The sequence below is a fragment of the Dermacentor silvarum genome, chromosome 7 (assembly GCF_013339745.2).
Source record: "Dermacentor silvarum isolate Dsil-2018 chromosome 7, BIME_Dsil_1.4, whole genome shotgun sequence".
NCBI lineage: Eukaryota > Metazoa > Arthropoda > Arachnida > Ixodida > Ixodidae > Dermacentor > Dermacentor silvarum.
In genome coordinates, this window is record NC_051160.1 from 28,141,692 (window position 1) to 28,161,398 (window position 19,707).

At 46.1% G+C, this 19,707-nt stretch overlaps 1 protein-coding gene across 3 annotated transcripts in view; it reads right to left on the reverse strand.

The window, feature by feature from the left end:
• Nucleotides 1-743: 743 nt before the first annotated feature.
• The window catches only part of LOC119457830 (homeobox protein Meis1), a 343,572-nt gene continuing 324,608 nt past the window's right edge, over nt 744-19,707 (reverse strand). For all 3 annotated transcript variants that reach the window (XM_037719582.2, XM_037719581.2, XM_037719584.2), the window contains 3 exons: nt 15,266-15,324; nt 12,008-12,103; nt 744-9,270 (listed from right to left, as the gene is read on the reverse strand). In XM_037719582.2, the coding sequence (XP_037575510.1) occupies nt 9,044-9,270; nt 12,008-12,103; nt 15,266-15,324 (382 nt within the window). In that variant the 3' untranslated portion in view covers nt 744-9,043. The remainder of the gene's footprint in view (nt 9,271-12,007; nt 12,104-15,265; nt 15,325-19,707) is intronic.

Below are 19,707 nucleotides of genomic sequence, written 5' to 3' on the forward strand. Positions count from 1 at the left end.
ACCCCCAGAGAATAAAACACTCTCATTCGATCTCAAGGCATCAATGAGGTTGCCAGAGTTCAACCGCGCGCCATGGAATTTGTGAGAACAACAGTCACTATAGTTACGGCAATATGAAGCCAACAGAAAAATGTAGCCAGAGAAAGCACATCGAAAATTATATGTTGCTTAAGTGGAATGTAAATATGATAAGATAAAATCAAATGAAAGTACACTGAAAAAAAAAAAACAGCTTTCCGCCGTTGGGCGTCGAACCGACAACCTCCGCATTACGCTTGCGATGGTCTTACCGTTGTGCAACGCTGACGACTCTTCCCAGGTCCACTTCGTTTTCTTCTTTATGTATATGTATATAAGATATCACGCTGGAAATGTTAGCCAATGCCACTCAGGGCTTGGTCATTCCGCAACAGCCATATGAAGCGGCGGAATATATAAAAAATTAACAGCTTTTTTTTCTTTTTTTTTTTTTTTTGCTTTATTGACTGCACATTCACGACAAGCTTCATTGTTATAAATCTCGACAAAAATGAGACGAATAAATGAAGGCTTCCTGCTGTGCTTTCATGGGCTTCGCGTTGTAACCTCTGGCTTTTGTTGCTAGCCAAAGCACTCTGAAGGTGTACGCATGAGGGCTACCTTTCGGGCTTCCAGCAGCTTGTTTCAGAGCACAATGTGTCTTGTATTTACGAACAGTACTTCACCGTGTAAATACAGACAGTAATGAGTCACAGCCAGTATAGTTCTCGTTTTTTTTCTGCACTCTTTATTATTTCACAATTAGTAGTAGGGGCTTCTACACACAAAACACCAACATCTTCCAAGAAATGGGGTGGGTGGATGGCAGGGGAGGCAATAGTTTCTAAGACAAAAAAAAAATGTGTCCACGGACAAGTCAAAAAGAAACGACTCCTCGCTAACCAAACGTTTAGTACGCTCAGTTCACACATAGGTACAGCCGTGCCACATAGTCGAAGCATAGTACAGCCGTGCCACGACTTCCCTCGCAAACACACCATCTCACAAAATAATAAGGAACGTATAGAACAGTCGAGAGAACACACATGTGCCGGCCATTGCCAAACAGATCGAGAAAAATGTCGGTCTCTCTGCTATTCTGCTTCGTAAGCAAGTTGGACACATGCGGATTAGGTTGGAGCCGATCTGACACGAAAACGAAAAAAAAGTAAAAAAAAAAAGACACCATACGTGCCAAACACTCCAGGGTGTGTCACATTCACACTTAAAGCACTTCAAACAAGAGCCAGTGAAATTTTATGTACATAAGAAAGGAGATAATGATAAGAACTGTCGCACGAATTTTGAGAAATCTAGGAAACCCTTCCGCTGTTCTCTTGCATGCCGGAACAACAGCTTCGAAAAACATAAAAAAATACGCAAAAAAGATTTGACTGTGTGGCGTACGTATATAATACACTGATACATATTCTCGCTATGCACATGTGTACTTGATTTATTATTATCATAGTTTTCGACTGCCAGAAAAGTACGAGTTACCGTGCCGATATTCGAAAGTACATCGACCATCTGCATTAATTTCAAACACTTTTCGAAAACCACCAGATAAAAAACAAAGAGTAAGACTCGCTCAATGAGCATTTTATATTGCAAGTGCTCACGTGAACTTATCATTTTAAATGTTTCACTTTAGCGTTAAGAGGTGGTCGTAAGTTTACCAGCGTTGAAAACTTTGTCACTCACCACAGCAGATACGGGAAAGACGAACAAAGCGTAAGACACCGTAGCATCTTTAGAAAGGCTTAAGATTTCACACGATTTGCAGGTACAGAACAAAGTGAAATTACACAGAACAAGGTTTGCTTTTTCCCGACGGTTTCCTTCGAGTCCTGCGCACAGTTAACAGTGATTCAACAGGATACAATCACGTCAACGAAGCTCATGAAGTAGGCAAACAATTTGCGAAATAAAAAAAAAAGTTTCACAAAACGGCGGTGCTGGTATAGTGGTGGTGTAGATTTAAAAAAAAAAAACCATGCATACGCACTCACTCTCGAAAATATACCCTGCAATTAACGCGACGACGAGGAGACAGGAAAATTCGTTCGCGTATATCAGTTGGTATACGGCCTACAGCTTCGTTTGATGCGAGACAAAAAAAAAAAATGGTATACATCGAGTCGCGCTGAATCATCGAGTACTCGCCAGTCCACCGAAGATAATTAAACGCTACAAGTTTTCCCTGCTTGGTTATACTATATATGGCACGTGCAAAGAGATAGCGCTACGCTGTAACAGTTCAAAAAAAAAAAAACAAGGAGCCGTGAAGAAGCGGGGCAACTTGAGGACGCTTGCGACGTCAAATAACAAATTCGGGCTTCTGCACTGATGGATTTTCTTCGCTTCTTCTTTCACTCCTGATCCAACTTTTTCGTTCGTTTTTAGCGTGTCTGTGAACCGTTACACTTGCAGAAATGTCGTTCTACGGCGCATCTGATTCGTAATCTGACGGTCGTGGGTTCGTGTCCCGCGTTGAGCGCGAATGTAGCGAAGAGTCGCTGCCTCGAAGCCAAAGCCAGCCAAAGCCAAACCCTACCGCAGTTCTACCCCACACTATGCCGCTATTCCAGCACAAAGACCCCCCCCCCCCCTTCCCTTTCTGAATCCCTACGCAATGTGCTAGTTTCCTAATAAAACGCGCCAAGCTCACGACAGCAGATGTAAGGAACCAAGAAATGACGCTAGCGCGCTGCCAGCGCGAAAAAAAAAAGAAAGAAAAAAAAAACATCCAACTTAGCTTCCTGTCTCCTCGTCGGCACGGAGAAAAATGTTTTGTGGTTACACGCGCTCCAGCGCGACATTCCGAACCTGCCACACCAGTGGAGGGCGGCCACTCGAACGCCGCAGAACAGCGATAGTGTATCATAGTGATGGATATACTGCTTTAGTAGGCAGCATATGTGTATACATACATATATATATAGTATTGTTGAAACTCGCACCACAAGCAGTCTACGAGTCCAAAGGAGGGAGAAAAAAAAAACAAGTGACAAGACTGGCCGCTAGATGACGCCAGCTGACAGGCTTAAATCAGTAAATTCGCGGCACCGTTCACACCTGCGGCGCGTCTGCCGCACTACTGGCAACGCCGGAGTTATTGCGCCGCGCCGATGATGCGTAAGAGGAAACCACATGGAGGTTAAAACCTTCGTGCATCAGCGATCCGACAAATGCGGCAGGAACTGTCAGACGCGTCGCTAATGACGAGTTTGAGAGCGGCTGTGATGCCGCAGGTGTGAACGGTATTTGAGTTGAACCAAAAAAAAAAAAAGTGCGATGGGGTGAACAGAGAGGAAAAGGAAGCCGATGTCGACCGACTGTCGGCCTGTCGCGCTCGACACGTTAACGACAGAACGGCGAGACACGACACTGAAAAAAAAAAAGACGGCAGACAGTAACATACACATGAGTAAAAACGCAAACTCGGCCTGGGACGCAAGGAATGGTCTACACGAGAACGCTTGGCCTAAGACAGATGTAACGAAGCCTCAGAAGAAAGAAAAATATACATATATATTTATACTCAAGAGAACACAAGTCCAAGCTACTGCTACTACAACTACAGTCTCCTTAGATGCCTGTACGTTTTATACAGATACGTATAATATATCCCGCGAATAGACGTGCTCGCAGATTTGTCACAAGTACAAAAAAGTAGGGAATAGAGGAAGTCAGATGTGTATCAAAATGAAAAGGAAGAGCGAAGCCGCCTGGTGTTTACAAAAAAAAAATGCATGTGAAATCACAAAGTGCCGTATCAAACAAACAATGCAAACAATAGAAAGACGATGAAGAAGTGTAGATAGAAATGGCGACAGGAAGAAAAAAAAGTCACTCTTCATGTGTTGAACTTTAGAACTGCGGGAAAAAGCGTGCGAAATGTGCTTCTATATAAAAAAAAGAAAAGATTTACAATAGAAATAAAAATAGTGGAGAGAGGGAAACCACAGCAACACGTGAACAGCAGTACCTTGGCAAATATGACATTCAGAGAGAACAACAACCACGATGGATAATATCATAAACTATCATTATTTATATTTATAATATTTATATATATAACTAGAGATTTCTCCCCGCATCTCTCCGTCATCCGTTTGTTTCACTTCTTTTATCTTTGCGATAACGCGTTTCTTCTTTTTACATACGTATTTTCAGTTTGTCAGTTGCATCATGATCAGTTTTGACGCCCCCGACAATTAAAAAAAATTAAAGGAGACAGAAAGAATCTTTCAAGCGCGAAAGAAGTGCGACGAGAAGACATCGTCATTGCTTTCTAGTCAAGCGAAATGTAAGGATAAAAAAACATGAATACATAGAGAATTGCTGAAATGGTGCTCATCGAAGGATTAGAAATTTCAAAAGACGGTGAAATTGCGATGACGTAAAAGAAGGAAGCCTACAGTACTCGAACAGGCGCAGTGAATAAACAAAAAAGTGATAAGATCGGTGCAGCCTGTGCAAGTCATTCCGTTCCGATAAAACTCATTCCGCAGGGTAAGAAGAAAAAGCTTTGCAGAGAAGATATAACTGCGAGGAACAGCTCACGCTAGATAGACGGATAGATACGACTAAAGTGCGAAAAGATAAGATATCACGACGTTCTGAATCAAGTGCTGCTATTCCAAAAAAGCACTGAGAATCAACAAGCGTGATCACTGCAATGCGATAGAGCGCGGATAATTTTCTTTTTTTGGAAATGAAAAGAATGTGCGACAACAATTTCTTTGTATAGAGACAGTGACGAGCTTCTTCTGAATCGTTACGGGCAGACGTCGAGGCATGATCGCAAAACCAGAGGACAGTGACGAGATGCGAACGTTCCCGCGTACAGCGAGAAATGCGCACAGCCACCGCACGGCGAATGATGAGGGCCGCGGAGGAGAACCAGAAAGCTCTCATAACCCAACACGCAATTGCACACAACGCCACCACGTCATCTATCAAAACTCGAACGCCAGAGGTGGATCTTACACGGTAGCACCGTCCACGCCGCTTAGCCGCATGAAAAGACAAACTAAAAGTAACAATAACAATAAATCGAACCACCGTTGCTACGTGACCCGAGGACGCTTACAGCCTCGTCCGGACAGAATCCACGACCTGTACCAATAAACGGATGGGATGACGTAACAATTGATGAATGAAATTCCCGCAGAGAAACACGAGTCACTTAGAAAGAAAGGGTCAGTTTTAAAATTAAAAAAAAAAACGTAAAACCTCTGTGTGTGGGTGGAAAGAAGTCACACGTAACGATCTTGTTCGTCCAGCAGTAAAAGAAAAAAAAAGGGGGGGAAAATGTTCGGTAACTTCCGTCATTGAAGGAGAGCTGTGGAGTTAAAACGAAAACTGACCCTGGCAAAGGAAGCAATTCGTCATGAAGTTCGAACGATGCGCGGCCAATGAAAGGCGAAGTATACAAAATCACGTAAGAGAGTGCATTTTCCTTCACAGTGGATGGAGGCTACTAGACTATCTGCGACTCATTTGGGGGCTCAAGAATGATAGGAACCAAAGAGCAATTCGGTCTGCAAAGTGGCGACGCACGTTCAGACACACCTCGGCTCAAATGAAATATCGAAGCCATCCACTGCCCCGCACAACTTGCCGCAATGCGATGTTTTTCCTCGTTGGACATAAAACTAAAAGAAAAAGCTGAAGAAAAACGAGAGCGAGTGAGAGAAAGGAAGTTAAGATAAGGTGAAAGGAGTATGGCTGAAGTAGGCAAAAAAAGCGTAGATCGAAATTTGAAGGTTGAAACGCTCGTTTGAACGAACGAAAAAGGATGACGTATTCAGCAGCACAGTCCGTGCCGCCACTCTTGGAGTTCACCGGTGGAATCATGAATTGGGAAAAAAAAACAACTGACTTCTTCCTACGAGGAACGAGATAAACAGGTGTGGTGGAGTAGGAGGGTCCGTCAAAATACGATGCGACAACAGATGGGGCTAAGGGAGTGTTAAAACACTTCTCGCGACGGAATCCACACGCTCGTCATAAGCGCAGGGATCGTGTTCCCTTATTAAGGGCGTCAGTGGTCGGTCCCCCTGGAGACGGGGAACAACTTGGCAAACATCGCTGACAGCCGCAGCGCCCTCCAGCGACGACTCAATGCGAAAGAACGCGCGGGAGGAAAGTGATTCCTCTGAACTCGCGAATCGAACTGCACACGAGTTCACATACATTTAAGCCACACGCATTCTGTGGCGAACTTGTCTCGCTCGGGAGTCAATAGCGAACAGGGGAGGGTCGCTCAACGACAGCAGTGAATACACCCGTCCGGGGGGGGGGGGGGGGGGTGCTACACGAGGTGCATGAAAAGAAACCTAACTGACGACGTTAGCGACGCCGAGAAGCAACTCCTTTTTTTTATCGACGGTACGCCAAGAGACGTTGAAGGGGAAAGCCTGAAGCCTTTCTTCCATATTTTCCTGACGTCACTTCCGGCTCTGACAGTTTAAGCCTGTCGTCGTAGTAGTGCATCCGCACCCTCCATTTTTAGACCTCGAACGCGCAGCTCAGAACACCGATCTCGGACCACGTCTTCGTCACACTCTTCTCAGACCGCGCGTGAACCCTGCTCCGGCATTATTCTTTCTGTTCTTCTGTACACACCAAGCCGGCGTCGTGTGTTCGACTAAAAACAAAATAGGGCCTTCGAGACGCGGCGACGCGAAGGACAGACTGTGCAAACCACTCGACAGAGGCCGTTGCGAGGAGCGTACTCAGCCTTTGTGAAGCAATGGACTATCGGTGTCCTCATTGCTCTACTGAAAAACAAACACGCATCAAAGTGGAAAAGTTGTCGCGAACTACGCTTGTAAACATGAACGAAGACCCTTATGAAATCTTCCTCCATACATACAACTACTAGAAGGAATTTTGGTGCTATCTTGACGCAGCACCAGAGCTCGCTATAGTAATTATTCTATGAAACTCTATGGCTTCCTTAATCTCACAAGCAGCCCTTAAAGTGCATCCAATGTAGGCCCAGTGTATAACCAACGTGATCCAATGTGGTGCCAATGTAGCCCATTGTTGGGCGGACATTGGTGCGGCTTGCCGTGTTGCTAAGGTTATCGAGGCCTGATACCACTCTGTTGGTGGACTTCGCTAAAGCTTCGAGGTAGGCACTCAAAGGTACTGTCTTGGTTGCGCTAACACGTTGCCGTGTCTAGGCGAATGGAAGCTCGTAACCACCTGTGAATTAGAATGGCACTAGTACGCATTCAAGGTTAGTTGCACTGTAGCCGTTTCGCTGACACAGCTTGCTGCCTGAAGATATTTCGCTTGCAAAACGCGGAGCAACTCCAGCTACATTCGACCAGAAGCTGTTTTTTTTTCTGGTCACCTGCGAAACGATGACTATCTAAATGTGCAAGTCTAGAGCAGCAAGAGTCAGCAGAAACTTAAGCTAACCTCTTAAGCCTTGATGAAGACGGTTAGGAAGCGGCAGATGGAGACGACCAGCTAACGATTGCCACACAACAGAAAATGATACCACGGTACGAATTCAAAGAGCTCTTCGTTCGTAAGAACTGCTTGCCATCGGCGAGCCACCTTCGCTCATAATAAGTACAACATCACGATTGGCTCGCACATGCCCTTACGAAAAGCTCTGGCGTGACAACTTTTATGAAAACCCGAAAGTGATCGTTCGAAGCAAATCTGGCGTTTGTTCAAAAATGAGAGAACTTTTTAGATAACCATTACACGTGTCCGGCACATTGCGGAACGCCTTTCTTTCTTTCTTTTTATCTCGCGTTCTTTCTCACTTCTTGCTTTCATTTTTTTGTTATCTTTCTTTTCGCGCCGGTCCTATTGCAAAACGGCGACCGGTTCGCAGCCTCATCACGGCTTCAGGAGTGGAGAAACGAGTCTGTCGCATCGGATCGAAGGTCAACAGGACCGGAGATGAAGAGTTATGATTAAAAAAAAAGACTAAAATTGATGCAGACTATGAGAGTTGACTGCGCGTGATCAAAAAGGAAAGCCTTTTTGACCTTTCGCCATAATTTCCTTCTTGCGTAAGGCGTAAGAAAAGAAGAAACTTGCTGCCTTGCCTGACTAAGTCGTCGGCGATGAGGAAAGAGTCTGGGTCGTCCTTTGAACGTTGCTTTCTTTTTCTTTTATTTTTTTTTTCAATACAGCTGCAGTGGTTCGGCTAGTTTCGTTTTCACTGCAATCCCTCTGGTGATTACGATAACTTCAAAAAGCAGCGAAACACTGAGGGCGAGTTTGACATAGGCGTTAGGCGATATATCGGGCACGATTTTTTGACGTTCCTTCGGCTTTGGAACATTAGATGGCATATCGACCTAAGCTGCCCAGTCAGGAACTACCACGACGGCGTTGTCAATGATTCGCCAACTAGGTCAACTGTCACTGTAAGCTGATTCCCCGTTTACAAGACGGAGTGGCGAATTAGAGGGTGGGTGAATTTTGTTTTGCTTTGTTCATCTGCAAATCAATTGCTCCGCAAGAGCAGACGTCTGTAAGTGACGCATGCGCACAACACACGAAGTTGCGTTTCGTGACTTCTGTTCCCCATCGCAGACGACGCGGTCAGAGTCATTGTGCAAGACGAAAAGATGTAGGAGTTTAGCAGAAACACAGCAAAACAAAAAAAGACGTAACGAACAGTCACAGAAGGAATACGATCACACAATAAAGAGAAATAACATTTGTCGCTCACGATCACTCACGCGCTCGCCATGAAAAACACATAAAAGACATAAAACGCGGTTTTCGCGGTAAGAGCACAGCAGAAGTTTCGAAAAACAAAGGCCAGAGGGCGCACCCTGCTGCGGAAAACGCAGTATTGCACGGGTGCGTGCGTGTGTTTGAAGGAACAGACGACAGGAGTAAGAAAAAAAAAAACAAGATAAACGGTCCGTCGAGTGGCGCCACCTGTCGGTGGCGGACGGAGGCAGCACAGCTTGGAGCAAGAGGACATTCGGTGACGAGGGCAGCCACGGAGGAAGGGCCACGAGGCGGCGCGGCTTTAGCTGGCGTGGATGTCCATGATGTGCTGGCCGTCGTAGGGGGAGCCCTGCGGGGGCAGCCCCGGGTGGCCCATGGGCGCCATCATCATGGCGGCTGCGTGCGGGTGACCGGGCAGGAGCATGGCCTGCGTCGGCGACCGCAGTTGGGGCATTTGTGGGTAGCTGCCCATGGCGCCCATGTGTCCCATTCCCATCGACGCATCGCCGCAGGACAAGTTCTGCATGCCTGCGAGATCGAGGGACAGAACGGTGACCGTTAGGTGACGTGCATTCCACGGCTGGAAAATGGCTGAGTATATATCACAACTTTGATGCATGTCCGAGTGCTACACGAATGCGCAACGAAAAAAGGAATATTCCCCGGTGGGCGTCGTACTGAGTCTATTCAAGAAATGGTGCATTGAAAATTTCCGGACACCCCGTGCCCACAAAAATTCCGAAGCAGGACAAGTTCTGCTTGACAGCAACGGCGAGACACAGTGCACTGCATCTAAAAACGGTTGATTCATTAAGCGTGAACACCTTATCCATCCAATGTCTCTTTACAGAAACGCTTTTTTGCAAGGACTAGAACGAGTTCTTTTTTTTTTCGTAAAAGGAGTAGTAATGTTGGCTTTGTCGACGTTCTCAAAGTTGACATTTTTCATGTGGCACCAGACAAGCACAGCGCATGCGCAAAACGACCTTTGAGACTTCGGTTGCGGAGTGACGTCAAGAGAGCACCAATCGCAGTACGCAATATTTGCGTTAATGTCGTGTGTGCCTTTTCCGTCACAGGAAAAAAAAATACAATGAAGAAAAGAGGGAAGAAATTGAGACACATGTCACAAATTGGTGCTTACATGCCCCAGCGATTACTTCACATGACTACCCGACAGCGGCAACGCCTAACAACGAAAATCGGGCAATGGCTAACTTCGAAATAGCGGGCTGCGCCGTTGTAACGGGCTGCGCCGCATTACATCACAGTTGTGCAGAAAAACCAAGAACATCGCGTTTAACTTTGTTTACTTTCTTCCATTGATCAGTCGCTCTGTGGCCAAGCCCACAGCAAAGAGGAAAGAAAAACGCAACTGTTATTCGTAGTATCCTTCCTAATACAGGTCGAGATGCGCTTTCAGACTGCAATTAAAATATATAATCGCGCGTTATATTCGCATAAATGAACTCGACCTAATGTTTGGTCAGCTGCGAGTCTCTCATGAACACAAGCAAAGGCAAGTTCGTGTTATGGCATTCATCTCCGATTCTATTGTCATCGACCTTTAAAGTAATCTGTAACGTCCACACTCTTCCGACACTTTTTAGAAGTTGCCTTTACAGTGTTCGCAATGGTCGAAGGTGAAAGGAGAAAGGTCATATAATGCGACGGTGAATGACAGTCTGTCTTTCACTGGCACGAAAAGTGATGGATTCTTTCAAAAAGGAAGTTTCGGTGAACACGAACTGGTCGTCACCAATTACCTTCGGCAACATAAAATATGGGCTTTAAGAGGAACCTTTAGCTCGAGAGCTCCTATCTACATACATGTGAAAAGTCAAATGATTTTTCTCGACAACCACTGCATTGAGTTTGATGAGGTTTGTTGCATTTAAAAGAAAAAGTTGAAATTTAGGGGCTGTAGCAAGCGCATTTTATTAAGGCCGTCGATTTTTTTAATTACTATTGTTGAAAATTGCAACATTTAGAAAACCAAAAGCATCAAGTTTACAACTCCAACTCAGCAATGAAAGAGGATACAAAAATTATCAAAACTGCATTCTATAATACATCTACAGCAGTTGTAACACTGCTGTAACACAACTGTAAACAGTTGTAAACACTGCAACAAATCCACATAAGCTATAAATAAGTATACCAGATTTGTCCGTTTTGGATGCTGTTTACAAAACTGCAATACCTGTTTTCGGGCAGAGCTAGGGATTTGTAAACATCGTGCTTCTGCTTTTTTTCAAGCTTACCAATGTCCGGCGATTTTTGTGAGAAAATACAAGCCATTAATCAAAATTCCGCTTGCTACAGTCACTAGAATTTAACATTTCTCTCCAATGCCACAAATTTCATTCGGATCAATCCAAGGGTTACCTCATGAAAAGTATTTCTGCGTTTCACATGCATTTGAATATGCGGCATTGGAGTTGAGTCTGAGCTAAAACTTTCTTTTAACTTCCCAAAGACACCACAAGCGCTTGTGTGGGCTATTGTGTGTGGGCTATTCCCAAACACTGGCGTGGGCTATTCTGAGCCCACACAAGTGTGGGCTCACAATGCCACAGCCGAGGGTATCTAGGCGGCGTACTCACTACAACAGCGTTAACACTAAAAACACAATAAGTGTTAGAAGCGTGCTATGCAGTGAAACATGCCTACACTCTGTTTCAAGCTCAGCAGGCGACGCTGCAGAAGCTACGAAAGTAGTGCGGTCACGGAAAGATGCGTATCATTCCGCGCGTTTCACAATGAACTGGTAGTTGATCTGGTGCATACCTTCTCCGTAAACAACTAGCTGCGCTAATGTTGTTTCGAATCACGTATTGTGTGTATACCCGTGTTGCTTTTAGTGTATGACGCAGTAAGTTTTTGGTCGAAATGCAGGCGATGCGCTGTTATAGAAGTTGCGAAAATGAGTGCGGTCGTACAACAGTGTCACTCCGCGCTATCTGTGGTGAACAGATATACGGCGTCTTCCAAGTAACTATTCTTTAATACATTGCACTATAACAAACACAATGCATGTTAAGCCGAATTGCTTAACCACTTTCCTATTTCACGTATTCGTGCGCGCCGCACTATTTTTTTTGGTCGCGAGCGCGAGCGGTGCGAAATGTCACTCTTCTGAAGCGGTGCCTGCTACGCATAAAACGGCGTAAAAACCAACTCAAAACACAATAATGGGCACAAACAAAACAAACAAAGTAACCAAACACAACGAAACGAAAACAAAAGCAAGCCGTAAACTGACCTGGTGGCCTAATGTGCATTTGTGGACTGCCGTCCATCATGTATCCCATTCCACCGTCAGGTCCATACGCCGCACTTGCGCCTCCTATCGTCCCACCTGCGCCAATTTCGAAACGAAAAAGAACAAAAAATGAAAGTGAGAAAAAAAAGAAAACGTCCGAAAAGAAAACAGAAACTAAAACTAAGTACTTAAACTAAGTGAAGGTGTAGGAAACGTAACGTAGAAATGTCTGCAGTAAACTATCCGCAGTGGGAATGAGACGAGGTGACGTGTAGTAGCGATCACGTGACCCGTAGAGCGTCACCCGGGCTGCTCACACTGAGCGGTTTACGACTGAAGAGTAGGGCAACTGTCTGCCCTGCGCATTTACACGACGATAACACCCACGCATCTTTCTAACCCCGATTCCCGGTAACCGGTTCAGGGTAGCAAACCGAATATTCGCATCTAGTAAACCTCTCAGTTTTCCCCGTGATAGCCGCTCTCCACAGACTGCTTTCGCATTGTAGTGTTGTTGCTTTCAAGCAACTACTGTTGTTCGATGCAGCGAACATAAAAAAAAAAAAAAAAGTGGGGGGGGGGGGGGGGGGGGACGTCAACGTATTCGTCCGCTCCTTCTGGCTGTACTATGTGCCGGGTTGTTTAAACAAAATGTGCAGCGTCTCCGCGCTGGAAAAAACAACTGGAAGAGTCAAGTGTTGTCCGTCAAAGAAATTAGAGGACCGTGCACGTTTAAGTATGCATATTTGATTTGCGCCTCTCCAGCTTACGTCTTCCTTTATCCAAGAAAGAACAAGTAATTTGCAAGAAACCGTCTTCAGTCGAATCGGTGCCGACTTTACACTGGATTGCTGCGTTTGTTAGATCTACACACAAAAAAGGACGGTGAGAAATTCTAAAAACACAGAATGCTATATATATTTATATATATATATATATATATATATATATATATATATATATATATATATATATATATATTAGAAATCACGCTGGCCCCTGGGGCACAATTGCCGAATAAAGCGTACGATATAAGTTGTTCTTTCACAACGTATTTTTGACGTTTCGTCTCGTGGACCACCCTGTGTGACGTTTGGCAGAAACGTCACAAACATACTGTGCACGAGCGACGCATGTCGCATGCTTACGGACAAGTTAGATTACGCGAGTGCCTAACTTAATACAAAGACGGCGCTTTTTCACACGTGCAGATGGACTGGCTTCGTTAAAGCTTTAATGCTAAGCTAATCGGTCGACCGATCGGTGTTAATGTCCCTAGGCACCTCAGATACTATAAGCCGTTATCATAATGAACTCCTGTAGCTTTCGAAATTAGAGCGTCTACAGATTTAGTGTAGACCACTTTGCCTTCCATCATGGTAACTATGCACCTTTATATATAAACTGAGGTTTATTTATATAAAACAGAAAAGAAGAAGCCGGCCCAATAACACGATTACACAAGTCAGCTTACTTTTTTTTTTTAATTTATCGTTTCGCATCGCTGCACAGAATATACCCTGGCTCGCCCTGTACGCTCATCAGCTTTGTGTGGCCGCGTTGAAGTCGTGCCTTTTGTCGTGTACCCGCAACGAACGCTTCTTCTTCCGGAAGTGAAACGTTAATGGCTAAACTCATTTCCGCAGCGAAGGGGAGGGAGGAGAGTTGCGCCGTGAGACACAGATCAATCAACTTGTCTGGACAGCGACAACCGCGAAAAGTACAAAACAAAACAAAAACGAAGTCATTGCCTTCTTTTATTCTGCTCTCATTCAAGAATAAAAAAAGAAAACAAAAAAATGTTTCAGAGGAGGGCGCGGACGCAGTTGCAGCGCAACGACCATCGCGCGCGCCCGATTCGTGTTAGCATCTTTTGGCGATTCTTAATTTTGCCCGGGAGCCGTCGCAGCGAAAAATAAAATAAATTCCGTTCTTTATGCTACTCTCCATTCACAAAGAAAACCAGAAGCTTCTTTCCTTTTCTTTTTCTTTCTTTTTTATTTTTCTCAAAGGAAGGCGCGAGCTACCGGCTGCAAAGCGTTGACCAGCGCACGACCGATCACTGCCCGCAACCTCCGGGCGTTTTTTTTTTTTTTTTTTCAATGGAAACAACATGGAAGCTCTGTTACAACTTAGTAAAGAGCGAAATATACCTAGGGACGCATCAAATGGCGTGGGAACGAATAGTGTTTGCTTACTGTCGGCGCAGCAACTCGCAAGAAGAAAAAAAATACAGAAGAAGAAGTGGGACAACGTGTTATCTTTTCCCTCCTCTCATTTGCTTTATTCGTCCTCTGTGTCGTTTTGGCGCTGTAATGTTGAGTGGCACAGGCTGTTACCTTTTAGTGGCATAGGTAGGGCTAAAATATAAATTTTCTATATTTATACAGCCAATTTGCACACAAATTTAAGAATTTTTTTTCTGCGTGAGGACTATAGACTGTCGAACACAGGACAGCTTGTAGTCGTACTGCGTTACACCGTTCGTCGACTAATGTATGTAGACTTTCTGCAAACAACGAGTTCGGAAGTCTGTAAGGCTCAACGGATGAAAATAAACGGGCTCGTCCACCACTGTTGTTTGTAGACTGCGTACGCGTAAAAATGACGTCTAGCCTGAAGGATAACCCTTGTCAGAAGTGAAAGCGGTCTACAAGAAGTCTGCCGACTGTCTAATATATATTCAGTGCCGACATTAAGTAAATCTCATAAGAGAAAGGCCACCACACTTACGACCCTATAGCAAGGCAATGTGCTTATGTATGCCAAGACGCTCAATAAAAAAAAAAAAAAAGGCCGTCAAGAATTCCCGCAGATTTCTTTCATATACCTATGTGCACCCCGCGAAGTCTTCACGTAACATTTGCGGCGGTCTTCTGGCTCGCATTTGGTACGAATCAAACGCGAAAATAAAGCGAAAACGATAAAGCCAAGAGGACAGAAAAAAGAACCAGCAGGCCCAAACTGCCCTGTCGCTGAATGACTATCTAAGTAGAAGAAGATGCACAACTGTTGCAGTAATCTTCCCGACAGGCTTTGGTGCATAAGCGTTTGTTTAGAATACTCTGTAGCACAGCAATCTCCACGATCTGCTGCGCGCATACATCGTGGAGACTGCGCACTGTAATCATCAGAGATCACGTCAAAGGCAAATCAATGCAAAACAGCAGCAATAACTTGGAAGGAAAGAAAAGGGAGAGAGAAAAAAAAAAGGGGGGGGGGCTGCAAGCAAGCAGAAGAGGAACAGCGTATACTCACCAGCTCGATTAGATTGATCGATCATTGGTTGCACGATTCTTCGCCTCGCGTTAATGAACCTGCAAAGGGCAAAAGAAAGAAGAGGAGCAACGTGAGAACTCGGTCAACTTTTACACGAATCTGATTGGTATTAAAGCGACACTCCGCGATTTCGCGAAACGTTCAAACAACACTGAGAATACAGATCTTGAAACGACCCAGACGGCATGTCCGTGGAAAGGCAGTTCAACGTTACCGTACTCAGATACACGCTTGTTAGAATATGGCTATATATAGCATCAAGTGGCTCTGTCATCTAACCATCGCTGTGAACATTAACATTAACATTGGTGCGGAGTAACAGTACCGTACAAGCGTCATATTTCAGCGTTCGTGCCAACATCCTCAGCTGTCTCGGTCCATCTTTTTTATGACTGCCGGTGCACCGGAGAGCGAAAACACGTAAATCATGCTAAAGTCCTGCTCTAAACTAACAGTTTATATTGAGCAGGTTATGTAATGCATCGAAGAGGTAACCTGTGTTCTACTATAATGACGCAGCGGGCGTTGAAGTCGGGAAAACAATGTTCACTTGCAACGAGGATAAGATGATTTATTGAGATAAACAAGTTTGCAGACGTAGTATCTGACACACTCCGGATGCAATTCGGGATCTCCGGGGGAGGCGTTCGCTCGCCTGGAATGAAACTTTTTTATATTGATGGTGATGATGGCGATGCGAAGGAGACTGCAGATACACTCAGTCACGCGTGCCTGAGTTTATCAAATAACGAGTCGTCGAAACGAGGCAACGTAGAAAATCGCGAAACAGTCCCTTACGATGCACGGCGCTATAGGTATTGCCGTTTCACAACAGTAGCACCCAACAGCGAAGTTACTAGAGCTCGTTTAACTAACTCCAGGAACAACTGGTCGCCCAGAATGGCGGCCCCCATTACGTACCGAGAAACAACCGCGCCCCAGTGACCTCTTAAACAGCGACCAGCAGGTACACGGCGGTCAGGCAATCAGGCGTCATTCGGTACCGAAAAACAAAGGGCGCAACACCTAACCACACCCAGCGTTTTCCTGCCCGAACATCGTACACGTCATTAGGCGTATCGATGCGGAGCGGTTCTAAAAAGGAGGGAACACGCAGCTCAGGCCAACGAAGTCGAGAAAAAAGAAACACCACGTTTTCCTTTGCCGCGCTTCTGCGATCAACAAGACGGTCGGGCAAAACGATCAGGGGATAACGCGAAAGCACTCATCTGCTTAACGCTCCCGGTTCTTCAGCGCCAGACAAACCACCCTACTAATCGTACACGGACGACACACTCCACAGGTACCCCCTCCTCCATCGTTTTCTTCGAAAAAGACTCGCATCCCCGCGTGCCTACTTACCTGCCTACCTATCTACCCACATAACCGCCCGTCCTCCATATCTGCCGCCGCGTGCCAACACCGGAGAGCAGAAAACGAGGCCTCACTTACAAACACACACACACGAGCGCACGCGCGCGGTCTTTGACGCCCTCGCGCCATCAGAGAGCTCTACAGCTATACGCTTTCGGGTTCCGCCAGGGAGGGCTCTTCCTTCCTTCCAAAATATCTACAGGTCGGCCATTACCACTTGTACACCCCCCTCCGAGCTGAAACACACCGGCGCAGAAGAAGCGCGGTGCGTCCTCCTCCTAACGATGATGACGCGCCTCTTTCCAGACCCGAGACGCTTCTTCTCCCGGCCGGCCGCCCACTCCACGAACCCTCCTGTTACCTCTCAGGAGAGCCCACTAAAAGACGTAACGACCCGTCATTTTCGTTCCGCAGGACGCTGCGGCAAGGAGAAGTGCCCGCGAACGCACGTACAGACACACGAGTGTGTGCTTGTGTGTGTGAGTATGCATGTGCATGTTTGTATGTGCGTGTATGTGTATGTGCGCGTTTGCGATGGGCACGTGGTAGTGTGTCTGTGCGTGTCCGCGTAGAGATAGAGAAAGGCAAGAATGAGCGTTGCCTTGTTTGTGTGCAACTACGGAGTGGACAAAGCGCGCTACTACCGGCTTCGCAACGTGGAATTCTCCCGTACACGTTCACAACACGCGCAGTGGATTCTGCCCATCGCTGAACATTCCACCGTCTGTACTACGTAGCGCTAACTCCTGCCTCGTCACGCACACCCTCCTCTATATATGCATTGTCCCAAAAACCGCCATCTCTGCCCCGGAATAGAAGCCGCCTCGTCGCTATCGACACCAAGCGCCAGCAGCGCCCCCTATGCATTCGCCCTCTCGGGCGATGAATACTTGATGCCTTGTAGGGCGCCGCTCCCCGTACAGAGATGGCTCCGGAGCCACCTAATGACCTTTCCAGAGGGAGTCACCGTGGAGCGCCTTATCATCGGCGATCTTTTTCTCTTAACGTTCCCGCTCAAGAGTAATCCGCCAATCGTTCACTGTCGTAAACACCAGTTCTCCCCCGCTCACCGAGTGAATAGCAAGAACCGAGTGCTCGATTAGCAAATGATAACGACTTAATGATGCCAGCCGCGAGGGAGTGAAGAGACAGAACTGCGATCACTATCGGTGAGGACCCATAGCCCTCTTAACAATGAATTTAAAAATGTGTAGATTGCCTATAGACATCTTGCAGAAAGGTTTGCCTATTTAAATACCTGTCCATTACGCAATATAAAGTCTATCGGGAAGGACACTTTTACAAGTCTGCCTCCTCTGGTATTTGCGGTCCAGAGAGTATTAGAGTAGGCCATTTATATTATTATGAAATTGTCTGGTTTAATGTCCCTGAACTGCATGCACAGTGGTTTGTGAGGGAGATCGTAGTGGAACACTGCCAAATAATTTTGACCACCCGGGCCTGTGTCACGTGCACCTAAACTTAACTACACAAGCGTTCTTGCATTTCGTACCCACCGGAAAGCGGCCGCCGTAACCGCATGTCAGACCTGCGACCTCGTACTCATCAGCAGAACACCATAGCCGCTGAGTCTCCGCCGCGATTAGCGGTCGTTTGCACCAATATAATCGAGAGATATCGCATACCGTAAGTATGAAGGCTCCTATAGATAATGTATAGACTTCGTGTAAAAAAAAAAGTCTATAGACTTTCTACAAACTGTTCAAAAACATTTTGTGAGAGAAATATCACTACAAAGCCTCCGCCCCACCTAAGTTGCTTCGGCTCGGTCAACCCCGTACACGTATCTTTGTATTTATCCCTACAAGTTGTGTTTCCGTTCCAAGACCTTTAGCAAGCGCCCAACAATGACGAACGCCTACAACTCAATGCCGCGCTCTCAGGTCTGGATCGTGGCTACAGCGCTATGTATCCTTCCTGGAAGCAAAGGCAAATTCTGGCTCTAGCAATAAGAGAAGTGCAAGCAGGAACAAGGCGCAAAAACGTACAAGAGATCTCGATTTGGACCACGGGTCCATTTTCGATGATGGATCGTTTCTGCGCTTTCCTTCTCCTTCCGTATCGCGTGTCTTCCGAGGAATGGAACGACCGGGAGGGGAGGGCTTCTATCGCTGGCTAGCTCCCAGCCGTAATGGTTTTCCCGGGGGCAAATCTTGCGACTTGAACGATATAACGAGCAGCCACCGGAGGGCTCAAGTTTATCGTTTCCGCGAAGCCTTATTAACCTTCCTAACAGTTTTCGTCCCCATAATTGTCTCGTGTGAAGCGGCTGGATCGCTGAATGTTCGAGGGCGTTCGCGCAGATCAGTGCATATCCCTGCGTACGTGAGGGAAGTTCGAATGAGGAGCCCGATTGCAAAGAAAGTGACAGAAGTAATTCACTCATACTTGGTTCATGAAGCCACACTAGGGTTAGGAGACACGCCGTATAGCGAAGGGCTTCCAAGTAATATCGACAATCTGCGTTTTTTTTTTTTTTTTTACCGGGAACCCCGAGAGCGCACGGTATACGAGAGCTTTTGCATTCCGCCCACATAGGGATTCACCCACCACGAATCGAACCAGCAACCCCGCGCACAGGAAACGCAACGCCATGTAGTCAATGAGCTACCGCGGAGCGTGAACCAACCGCTCCGTCAATACCAGCAAAAAACAGCGCGTCGAGCTGTTTTCAGCCTGAAGATAGGACCCAACTAGCCCTTACCACGATGTTATTACAACCACTCCGTGAGCGGCCCCGAGTGTTCATCTTGTCAATCTCCTGGGTTGCAGCTTCCTCGACTTGCTTCGTCATACAGTGGAATCTTATTGATATGATTCTGCATAATACTTTTTTTCGGGACAATACGTTTTTCTTCCCGGCCAACGTTTCCCGACCAGCTTATTTTGGATAATACGATTTTCGGATGATACGTTTCATTTTCCGGTTCCCGCGAAGATCGTATCAACGAGATTCCACTGTATACGGCAGGCTAAAAACCACTCGGATGCAAACGCGGATGCAGCGTGCCAGAAGCTCGATGATG